Source organism: Coenobita brevimanus, chromosome 43, assembly GCF_032717465.1.
Source record: "Coenobita brevimanus isolate Jiangsu-jjx chromosome 43, ASM3271746v2, whole genome shotgun sequence".
NCBI lineage: Eukaryota > Metazoa > Arthropoda > Malacostraca > Decapoda > Coenobitidae > Coenobita > Coenobita brevimanus.
Genome location: NC_136996.1, coordinates 2,405,001 through 2,417,500, shown reverse-complemented (window position 1 = coordinate 2,417,500; position 12,500 = coordinate 2,405,001). Strand labels below are relative to the sequence as shown.

General features: G+C 41.5%; 1 protein-coding gene across 1 annotated transcript in view; it reads left to right on the top strand.

Moving 5' to 3' along the window:
• The window catches only part of LOC145397808 (protein Aster-B-like), a 191,545-nt gene that overhangs the window by 72,362 nt on the left and 106,683 nt on the right, over positions 1 to 12,500 (top strand). Inside the window, exons 2-5 of the mRNA XM_080270829.1 lie at positions 5,762 to 6,313; positions 6,594 to 6,771; positions 11,635 to 11,878; positions 12,392 to 12,495. Of these exons, the coding sequence (XP_080126955.1) occupies positions 5,762 to 6,313; positions 6,594 to 6,771; positions 11,635 to 11,878; positions 12,392 to 12,495 (1,078 nt within the window). The remainder of the gene's footprint in view (positions 1 to 5,761; positions 6,314 to 6,593; positions 6,772 to 11,634; positions 11,879 to 12,391; positions 12,496 to 12,500) is intronic.

Here is a 12,500-nt window from a genome sequence, read left to right as displayed (position 1 = left end):
TCCTTTCTCTTGTTAATTTTTGCCAGATGCTACCATTATTAATGGATTGTTAATACCAGAGCGGTATTGTAGAGGAAGGAGAATCATAGGAATGGCTCCTTCTTCCGAAACTTCAGAGAGATGCAGTTCACACATTGGAAAAAAAAAAAAATGAAGAAGACACTCCTTAAAACAGTTGTCGGTCATGTTGTATAAATATATCTTTAATGTTATATAATAGTAAACACAGCAAGCAGGGTGGGAGGGTGTGGACTTAATTACTTGTCGTGTTGTAACCACCCCACTAGACCTTGGTGTGACCGTTCATGAGCCAGTATCCCTTCCTGGATACTGTGTGTGTGCTAGATCAAGTGACTGGTGATGTGTAACACTTGTATGTAGTAATCGTAAGTGTCGGAAGGTGTGAGTTGAAAGCTTGAGTGTGTGGTCAGTTTTGGAGGCTTTCTGGCACCTACATTAATAGACACTTGTATGTTAGCTGTACAGTCTGTGTCCATAGTTATTGCATACAGGAAGATGAAGAGAATGCAGAGGAACAATATTCAAGATAAATAGCAAAGCATAAGAAAGCTACCTGAGTTGACAAGAACACGGACATCGCTTTCCAGACTGAAGAATTTTATACCCGCAGTTGAAAAAGATGTTCATTGTGAAAAAAAAAAATCTATAAGGATAAAAAGAGTCGAGGTGGCACACAGTAAATATCTCCAATAATTTGCTGCCTAGAGTGGCCCAGCCGACTTACTGTAGTTGTTCATTCTATGGTTTTGTGTTCCTGTGTACAGTGTGTAAGGGTAACTATATTGAGAGAGAGAGAGAGAGAGAGAGAGAGAGAGAGAGAGAGAGAGAGAGAGAGAGAGCATGAGTGTATATATGTGTATGTATGTATGTGCGGGATTACGTATTGCGGAGAGTTCCAGCAACGCGAGCGTACGCACGCGCGCGCACGCACGCACGCACACACACACACACACACACACACACACACACACACACACACACACACACACACACACACACACACACACACACACACACACACACACACACACACACACACACACACACACACACACACACACACACACACACACACACAAAGGTCACCCAGCCACTGACACCAAATACCACACCCCGACGCTGACGTGGCCACACACAACTTACTGTCACACGCAATTTACACACACACACACACACACACACACACACACACACACACACACACACACACACACACACACACACACACACACCTCGTAATTATTCCAGTTTGTGCACTTTTTCCATTTCCGCATATTTTGATTTCTCTTGGGATTGATTCAAGTGGCTGAAAATTAAAAAAAAAAAAACTACAACGCTATTTTCTAGTCATGAATCACCAGTAAAATTAAAGGATAGGTTATGAGATTTTGAGAGAGAGAGAGAGAGAGAGAGAGAGAGAGAGAGAGAGAGAGAGAGAATGTAAATAAAATGATGCCCTGTATTTCATTTCAATCAGTGACATTTTCTTTTTCATCTAAGAGGGCGTCATGAAGTGTTTTACCTTTATCATTATCTCTCCTGGTTATCATTATCTTCTGTTTATCATTCTCTCTCCTCCTAACGCCAGACGATTTTATTCACGTAAGTCGTAGGAGCGTAAGAAGGAAATATGAGACAGACAGACAGACAGACACAGGTGACTCCATCCCTCGAGATTGACGGTTTAGAATCTCCCCTCTCCCCCCCCCCATCACTCACCCTTCCCTTCCCTTCCCTTCCCTTCCGTCCCTCTTCTCTCTTCTTTCGTTTCTCCTTTCCTTTTCTCTTCCCTCTCCCCATCCCACCCCTCCCCTCCCCTCCCCTCCCCACCTGTGTACTATTTTTAATATCAGTGGCCTTGACCCAGCACTCTCTCAAGGTCAGGTCAGGCTTCATATTCAGAAAAGATTAACAACTCTGTCTAGGATATGTATTTATGTTTATCTATTTATGTGTCGATCAGTATCTGTCTTTGTCTATCTGTCTGTCTGTTTCTTTGACTCACGACGCTGTAATCTAGGAAAGGGTGGCCACAAACTTTTTCTCCATAGCACCCTGTTCTCCGCCGTTTTTCCAACTCACACCCCCCTCCACCGCATCCTTCCATCACAGCCTCAGTCGCCTACTCCTCCTCCCACCTCTCCACCTCACTCACATACACTCTCATCCTGTCATTTTCTACAGTCAGCAAAACTCCATAGTGGTAACTTGTCAAGAATCATTTTTTTTTTTTTTTACCATTCACTGATTGGTTGTGAAGTGTTTATTGGATATATTTCTTTCACTTTAACTTTGCTCAGATAGTCTTCCTTTTGCACATTTAAGATTATTATTATTATTATTATTACTGTATTATTATTATTATTATTATTGTTATTATTATTATTATTGTTGTTGTTGTTATTATTATTTTCCCCCGTGTTTCCGGACTTATAGTACATTCTGCACAATCGGAGGCAAAAGTTAGCCTAACAGTCCTCTTCTCACTTTCCTCTGCTGGCCAATATTCGCAAAGTGGGAGAAGTTTTGTAGGTTTCTCTGGCCATAGACAGAAAAATTAAACATACCCTACATGTGAAATAGACAGTGGACTGGAAAGCCATTTATTTACATATTTATTTATTTTATTTATTTATTAGGTTATTATTATTATTTTTTTTTTGTCGCTGAAGAACGGTTGTGAATAGTTTGATGGTCGGCTGGATGGATTTTCACTCTCCCCTCCCTTCATCCCTTCCCTGGGCTTAAGTTGTGTGTAAGAATCTTTGTGTATATCATGATCTTCACGCACACAGCTATCATATGCTTCACAGCCAAACGATGGGGAATATGAAAGTGAAGGGATATGTAGAACAAAACAGTTTCAGGCAAGAGTAACCTGTAATGTGGAATAGTTTTGTCTTGACTGGAAATTGGTTAAGATTCATGATAATACGATACCTGTTGTCTGCCCACCATCTTCTTCCTAAAGCCTCCCCACTCAGTTCCACAAGATGTATTTTCCTTCCCTCCCACCTTCCAAGTCATCTCTATCCCCACTCCTTCCCTGCCTCCTCATCCCCACTCCTTCCCTGCTTCCCCTTCTCCACTCCTTCCCATATTTCCCATCTGCACTCCCTCTCTGATTAAGTTTTCCCACTCTTTTCATATCTCCCCAACCCAGCCCCACTCCTTTCCTGTCCCTCCAATCCCACTCCTTCCCTGCTTCTCCATCCCCATTCCTTTGCTTCCCCTTCCCCATTCCTTTCCTGCCCCTACCGATTCCCACGTTTTCTCTGTCTCTCCATCCCATGTCTGCCTCCCGATCCCCCATCCCTTTCTCAGGTCTCTCCTTTCCCTTGCCTGCTACTTCTTTATTGTCGTCATATCTCGCTGTATCTCCCTAGTATGGACGAACAAGCTTCCGACAGTTGTCCTCTCGTCCTTGTTCGTATGCCGCCAAACGTGCTCACCCTCCATGAATATCCGGCCTCTCTCACGCACCTCTTCCATCCCTGTCACACGTTTCTCGGTTTTCCTCTGTCTCTCCGCAGCCTCTTACTTTTTTTTTATTTTTTTTTCCCCACAGTTGCTTCTCCTCCCTCTACCTTCCTGTCTCCCTTCCCGCATCTCTTTTTCACACTTTTCCTCTGTTTCTCCCGCTCGCCAGGCCTTTTCTTTCTTTCACCTCTCCACGAACCCTGTCTCTCTCTTTAACACCTCTCCTCTACCTGTTTCTTCTCTTCCTCAAGTCATATACTCCTCTTCCTTTACGTGACACCCCTGAAATGAGACAAGGAACTGAAAGAGAGAAGGGTATGATGTGTATGAAGCCTCTTCTACGTCTCAGCCATCATCCTCAGCCCGCCATAACCCTCCTTTGTCGTCCCTCTTTCTCCTCTGCCCTCTTGGGGGAGGGGGCGAGGGGGACCGGCGCACCTCGTAGCACAGCGGTGTACTTCGTAGTGCTTTTGGAGCGCTGCTCTTTCCCTCCAGATCGGAGTCGAGTGAGCGGCGTTTCAGATATTGCTGTTTTGGTTGGTTTCCATTTAGAATGCTTTTAATTCTGTGGTAGATGACCCTTGCAGTAAGTTTATTTTTAAAAATGCTAGTCATTTATAGGAGCATAATTCTCTCTCTCTCTCTCTCTCTCTCTCTCTCTCTCTCTCTCTCTCTCGTGCGTTTGTGTGTGTGTGGGGGGTGGGGTGTACAGAGTGATCTTTTATTTTCTTGCATTACCTAATGAGGACATAATCAGCCCTGTGTGTCGTTAGCTCACTTCGTCACTCCAGGTCTTTTGTTATAATAATACTCTGTTAAGTAAATATAGGACCAGTTATGCCACTTCAGGTTAAATGAAGCCCATATAGGTGAGAACAGGTGCATTCAGTACAGTTTAAATCAGTGTAGGACCAGTCAGGCCACCAGGTACAGCAACGATATGTCGGTTTAGGCCAGTTGAAGTAAATTTGCCCTGTATTCTCTTCTGGTAAGGATGTTCCTTAGCACCTCTTCCTTAGCGATTTATTTATGGTTATGGCTTGTTCATATTCTTTTATACTTTATTTATGCAGAGTATGGCAGCATAGGAAGGATTTATGTAATGCAGAATAGGGTAGTAACGTGTAATAAGCAGAGTAAATCGCTTAGGAAGAGGTGTTAGGGAGCTTCCTTAACTGACGAGAATACAGACCATTAGATCTATTCCCTGTGCCATTCGAACACTTCACATCCAGTCAGACCCATCACACCCAGCAGTCTGGTGTGATCCATTCAGATCACATCACTTCCTTTTACATCCAGTCCTCTCAGGTCAACTTAACCCCATATAGTCAATTTATGTCTAGTTAGGTCCATTCAGGCAAATTCAGGTTCATTTAGGGTATTTTCTGCCCATTTAGCCACTCAGGTTCAATAAGGTCTTTTACATCATTTCAAGACATTCATGTCAGCCTTGATCCAATCCAGTCTTTTGGGGGGCAATTTCAGCTAAGTTCAGGCCCGTTCAGAGCAATTTATCCCTGTTTTCACAATTCTTCCTTTTACTGTAAAGGAAATGACTGCACCCTGTACTGTATTTCATGAATGTTGCTGTATGTGGATGTGGAAGCAATAAAGTCCCAGGATGGCTGTGTATTGGTGCAAACTTTGACTCATATGAATGGCTTTACAGTACAGTACTCAGTATTAACAGAAAATACAAGTGAGGGCACTAAAGATGACAGATTGAAGGAATATATATGGCGTTGCCTAGAGAGAGACTGCAGGTTGATGAACGAGTACAGTATGTGCATGCAAAGCAAAGTGAGGGTAAACGTTATAGCTGTATGATACTGTAGTTATGAGGACTAATAGCTTATTACTTACAGGTACCCAGTACAGAGCATGTAAATGAAAAGAGTAGTGCCAGGAAACTTTGATCTTTACAGTGTCAACAAATGGAGAACACAGCATTGTGATGTGATTGGTTAGTGTCTCTTTAGGGTGTAATGTTAGTGGCCACAAAGATCATTATGCTAACTGTGAGGACATACTTATTCTGAAAAAGAAAACCATTTTTTTGGTTAATGGTAGATAACACCACAAGGAATATTTGTATCTCCTGTATTATATTTGTAAAGTGTAGCTTTATGAAACATGTTTTCAGGGGTGTTATAAAATCCAAGCCTATATTAAAGCCTTAAATTAATTCATGTTTTTCCATGTTTGTTTAGTAGAGATGCTGATTTTCAGTGAAGTAATTCTGTTGTGTTTCTTTCAGATGGAAATCAGCTGAGGACATCTTTCTGTCAAGCACTGGTGGGACTTTACTAAGTCAGCCCACGGAGGGTGATGGGGGTGGTGTTGGCACTGAAGCGGGGGGTAATCCACATCGCTTGGTGTCCTCAGTGTCAGCTTACCCCCTCCCCAACACTAACTCCTCTTCAGCAGTCACCCTCAACCCCTGCTCTACCACTCCTGCCACTGCATCCAGCCTTACCATCAGTTCTACCTCCTCCTCGTCATCTGCCTCCACAACCTCATCCTCACAAATCAACACACAGCAGCAACAACCTCAACAGTCATCACCTCCCTCGGCGTCTGTCACAGCAACCTCGTGTAACCCCTCTGAAGTTTCCATGTCTAACCAGCCTCAGCAGGGTCAAGACACCCTGCACCCATTGCCCTCATCTCATCCCACCTCATCCACTCCTGCTGGTGACACCCTCACACATCCATCTGGGGGCATTGCTCCGCTTGACCTTTCTGCCATCCCACCTATCACACATGTCACACTTCCTACACCTACAGAGAATGGAGAAGGCAGATTCAGGTAGGATTTTGTCATTCATCTGTTTGTTGTAGAAATTGTCTCTGTACTTTTGTTTGTGTTAATGATAGTAATTACTGTATTATGAAAAAGCGAGGTAATTTTTTGCTGTAATTAGTAGATTATTACATTTTCATTAGTTGACTTGTTTCCTCTCTCATTAAAAGTGAGATGAACGAGTATGTGAGTGTAGGTCATCATAATTGCAAAAGAAAGATTGTAATACACTGTATTATAGAATTAGAGAATTTGAGAGTGGTAACTTACTAGCACTGCTTTCCAGCCAAAGCCCAGCCCCAAGCCCAAAGCCCAGTCCAACCCAGATGATGCGAGAGACATCCTGCGATAGCAGTGATGACCGCACCAACAAATATGACAGCTATGGGGGCATTTCCAGGGAGGGCAGCATGGAACGTTCTTTTGCTGAGGCATCAACTGATCTTCTATCAAGTGATAAACTGGTGAATACTATACTTCATCATTCATTTATACAAAAACTGTAGTACAGTACACATATGTTGATAGTTTATTAGTGAAGGAGTATCATCATCACATGGTTTTTGTAGTTCAGTAGTATGGTAGAAAAAAGAAAAAGATATTTCCTTGTTATGCCATGCATTCCACTGTAACCTGCCAGACATCACTGGCAGCATCGTGTTGTAGGGAGAGTATACGGTGGAAAAATTATGTGGAACATATTAACTGGGGAGCAGGGTGCAAGTATGAGAGTATGTGTGATGACTAAAATTTCAGTATGTATCATGTTGACAGTGCTAGAGGGACAGAAGTAATAAATGAGAGTAGTAGAGAAGAGATAGGCCAAAAGAGTTGTCTGTGGATAGAATGTAAAATTACTTAGATATGTAGGTGGGCAAATATTTGAATTGAGACAGTGGAATGTAAGTGCGTGAGATGCAAATAGTTAACCTCTTTTCCCTATGTTTTGTTCTTATGCTCTGAATGCATTTAAATAGCATAAACTCTTTAGCAATGAGCTTAAAAGCTGGAGTAGAAAAAGAACAACAAAAAGTAAGGAGGAGGGGGAAAGTAGAGAAAGAAAAGTAATAAAAAAAGTACAGTATTAAAGATAGATAATTTATTCCAATTAACATTAGTTGATTTTGCTCAGCTGAGCAAATTCCTGGCAGTGTGATGATTGTTTTGCTGCTGGAGACTCATTTAAGAACCTTATTTAAGTTTTAGTATGAGAACAATTTGTTCATGTAGGAAAACTCCAAGCTGTTGTGTAGGTAAAAGCAATGCATTGAGATGGTTTGGACAGTTGTAGTACCGGTATAGTCAAAGTTTATAATCCTCTTACACCTGTGGGCAACAGAAGTAATGAAATGAGATTCCAGTCCATTGACAGCTCTTAGCACAAGGTAAAGGAAACACTGACAACAATTGCACTTTGAAAGTGGATGGTAGATTGTGTTTAAAAGCCAAACTGGTGGTAAGAATGAGGATAAAAGATGAATGAAATGGAGATGAAGTGGAAGAAATTAGATTTTAGAGGTAGGGAGATTTTGATTGGCAATAGGGTGTAGTAATGAGTGGCAAGAGAGAGGCCTAAAGGTGTAATTCCAGTAGCCACAACATTTGATGATCTCAAACCTTTGGCATCAGGTATTGCATACTGTAGATACTGTGCTAGTATTAGTGTATCAGTATGCTTTATATCAGCAAAACACTGGTACCTGAACTGTAATGATGTGCATGCTTTAAATCATTGGTTCCCTATCCCCCTTCTATCTTTCTGCATCTTTCATTGAAGAAGCAGCAAGTGAATTGTCACTTGAATGAGTATGTTGGATACCAGATTTTAGCATACATTTGTACTTCCAACATACATTTGTGCTTCCAACAGAGGTATCATTGAGTCAGTAATGGCACAGCAGCAGTCATCTTCAACGTTAAACCACTCACACTGCATCATTTTGATGTTAAACATCTTAGAAGACTGTTTTGCAGAGATAAGTACCCAGGAATTGCAGATGCATCAGGATAACCAATTTGCTGATGATAGAGTAGCAACCAGTTCTAAATGAAAACTCCATCAGGAGCCACTCTTACAATTGTGTCTGTATCTCATAAATTGCTTCTAAACACTAGGAACTTATCCTGCTTATCCTTCAGGTGTGTTCTGTACGAGGGTGCTTATGGAATAAAATTATATCGTTTGTATTTTTATGAAGGCTCCAACATGCTTGCTTGTGTTGGCCTTGGTCGCTTATTGACAGCTCTCCTTGCTGCTTGATCTTTGGCAGTCTCTCTATTCAGTCCTTTATCCCCGAGGTGACACTGTATGAAATTTTGCTTCATGACAATAAGTAAGAAATGCTGTAACCTACTCATGACCTCCCAAGAAAGATGGACATGGCCTTCAGGTTGGGAACCACTGCTTTAGATAATACCTGTGCCAGAGATGCATAATACTAGTATCACTCTTTTGTGGTAAGTGGTGGCAATCACCATCCACTCACTTCATGTAGTGCTGCCTACATCTTCCTTCACCTATGCCATTCTATATCTTTCTGCCGTCTTTTCTTCCTACACTACTTCTCCCTTTCTCTCCTGTCACATTTCTTCTTTGCACTTCAGGTGGCTTTATACCAAGTGACAAGTCAATGGTTTCCTGTAATCTAGGAACCCAAATATATTGCTGGATGGTAACCATATTATTAGATAACAGGATGATGTAGAGCCTGCTATAGTGCTCATGTTAACTAGGTGGAGACACACTAATGTGGCATCCATCCAGGAACCAAACCTCCACACTTCCCCGCACCATCAGCAGCAAGGGAACATTGGTCCACTGCATAGGACATCCCTGCAGAGATGGTTGCATGCCTGCAGTTGATGTCAGCTAGACAGATGGGTTTATCAATAACAACAGAAACAAAACAAGAAAGGCTCATTATACAATAGGTGGTTTGAAAATAAGAACTTCTTTCCTTGGTTTTGGTAATGGACAGATTGAACTGGTTGGGACTGCGATACTGAATATTTTGTACTATTGTCCAGTTTCTTTTTGGAAGTGAAATAAGCTCTGCCCACTGGTATGTCACTAACCAGTCACAGGCTATAGACATGATGAAGCACAGAAATTGGCTGTATTGTATTTAGCACAGTTTTTTGGTGTAAGTCCTGAAAAACTTTCCTTTTGTGCAGTGCTTTTACCAAGTACCTCATCATTTATACCCATTGTAATAATGCATGAACTGAAAAGGATCAGATAGTACTTGTTTAGAGTTGGCAGTGAAGGAAGAGGCTATTTGTAAACTCAGATGTTCAGAAATGACAATGATTAGGTGGATGTGCAGTGTGTCATTGAATGCAAGGCCAGAGAGGGGGGGCTAGCTTTAGTTGAGAGGAAGGATAGGACTGGTGTGTATTCATATTGTGATGAAGAGGGGTAGACTGAGGTGGTTTAGGCATGTAGAAATGATGGGAGATGACAATTGGGTGCAGAAAGTGAGAAGTGTGATCGTTGGGGGTAGGCTTGTGAGAGGCAGACCTAAAAAAGATCTGGATCGAGGTCATAGTGTGTTACCTCAGGGATAAGGGAATGGATAGGGAGGCTGCCAGAGATCAAGCAGCATGGAGAGCCACTGTTAGATGACCAAGGCCGATGTATACAAGCATGTTGCAGCCTTTATAAACAAAACGAAATGAATGAAACAACCATTATTATCACTGAACTCTTAGGTTGCCTGATCCCCACCTGGGTATGCAAGAACTAAGCAATAATAATGTGAGTTATGTTTTTCATACTGACTCTAAAGGACCACTGGTTCACAAACTGGGAGCTATAGCCCCCGAGGGGGCCCCGGCAGGATTTTACAGGAGCTATGGTGGGCTAGTGTAAGTAGTAAATCAGTATGTGTCTGTAAAATTGCACTTAAAGCCCTCCTGCCATTTTCCACAACATATTTTTGAGAATCTGGTTTCTCCACCCTTCTGCACATAAAAAGTAAAAGCCAAAACAGGTCAGATGTGGACCCAGATATGAGGTGTGCGTTATCAGAGACTTAACCTCGAGTCAGTCAACTGACTGAAAGCAGACTATCCCATTGATATGTAACAAAATATGCATTCTGATTGATAGTTGTAAGCATTAAAATAAATGGAGAGCACCAAAACAGTTATTTTCATCATTACTTATGAGGGGCTTGAGAAAAAACTGAAGGGGAGCCACAAGGATGTTAAGATCCCCACAAGTGGAGAATGAAGTGAAAATAGATGAGAAACACTGCCCTAAACAATCATTTCTGATATTTTTTCAACTTAACACGGGGCAAAAATGATCATGGTGCTTGGATAAAGCATGAGTTTGGGGTTTAAACTACTAAGAGTATAACCTTCTTATAAATGACTGAATCCAGATGTGGTTCTTATTTAACCTTTATATTGGCCTTAAGAGCAGGTCTCATTCGCAGAATTAGGAAGAGTCTTGTTTACATTGGGATGTGCGGTGTTCTTTTTTTTCATGTGTGTGAATCAGAGTTAGTACTCATTGTTGTTATTGCTGGTGTGGCCCCAGCCTCATCTAGATGTGAACCTGGTGGACTCCAGAAACCCGGCCACTTCAGCCGGTCGCTCCCGGAGATTTTTTGTTGAGGTTATGTTGAAGGATTGTCTGTGTTGGGAGAATGAGGTGAGTAATGAGTGTTGTTGTGTGAGGGTCTACTTACAGTGAGGGCATAGTAGATTGTTTATGGGTTGTATTTTATGTTGATACAGAAGCAGAGAAGAGTTCTGGCCATATTGTTGTCAGGCTTCATGTGTTCCTTTCTCTCTGAGAAGGGCAATTTCTGTGGGATGAATGTCTGCTGAAAATTCATGGAGGATGCATTTGCCTTCAAGGTTTTGGCAGGCTTCAGTGGTCCTGTGTTCATGTAAGGTGTACATTGATGAGGTCTAGTGTTGGGTGGAGGAATAGAGATGTTCAGGTATCCTGTGTAGTGATGGGAAGTCATTTGTGTTGTATCTTTGTGGCAGAGAATGGTGCAACATTTTATTACAAAGGTGAGATGGATCCTGTGCAAGCCAGTAAAATGTGTTCCTCTCCTGTTCATGTGGTGCTTTACTGGGGGGTTCTTTTTCTTGATGCACGTTACCCGTGTTTATATTTTTACATCGTGTTACTAGTCTTAAAGCTTTGTTGTGTGTGTGTTTTTTTTTTTAAGCTTTTCCCTGTTGTGACCGCTAAGGTGGGGCACAGCATGATTATTCATAATTTGTTGTCTGTTTGTACTGGTCATATGCTGTTTTCAGTGATTCCTTGTGCTAATTGCATGAAGCTAATGTTACGTGTTTTCCAGCCTGACTCAACCAGTCGGTCATCAGAGTCAGGCAGGTCAGCAGATGCGCCCCGTACACCAGAGATTGGCAGCAGTGTGAATGGTCTCACCACCAAGGAAAGAAAAGAGTCTAGAGATTCCAAGTCAAGTGATAAGAAGAGCAATAAAGCCTGGTATAAAATGTTGAATCCTACTTATAAAAGCAGATCTGAAGATCTCAAGAGATTGTTTAAAGACTTACCTTCAGATGAAAGACTAATTGTTGGTAAGTGGTCACGCACATGAAGAGCTTTGATGAGTTATAGGGAATTAATATGAGAGGGATTGTGTAGTACATGATATAACATTTCAAATGCAAGACACAGTGGTAGTCATCACACAGCTAGTGTAAGAAAGTGAAAGTTGAGTAATGCTGCAAAACTGTAAGCACGTCATTCATTGTATGGATATGTTAAAATCATTATCATGATTATTACTCCAAGTATTGGTATTGTTAAATTATTATAACCTTTTCTTGGCATTAAAAAAAAAAAAAGTTCATACACAGGAATTTATAGGCTAACACCAACAGTTAGGTTCAACTCTTAGCAGTTAGAATGGTAATAGTTCTCTCCCTTTTATGCTTCCTCATCTGTTTCTAGAACCCGCTTACCTTATTTGAAAGATGGTGTTAGGATGAATGTGCTGATAATGACTGTTAAATTTGATGTCCTTTGATCTGGTGGAGTGAAGATTTTATTGTTTGCTATGTTGCATATATTTTTAACTTTTGTTTCAGATTATTCGTGTGCACTACAAAAAGACATCCTGGTTCACGGCCGTCTCTACGTTACACCCAACTTCTTCTGTTTCTACTCAAAAATATTTGGTTGGGAAACTTTTGTAAG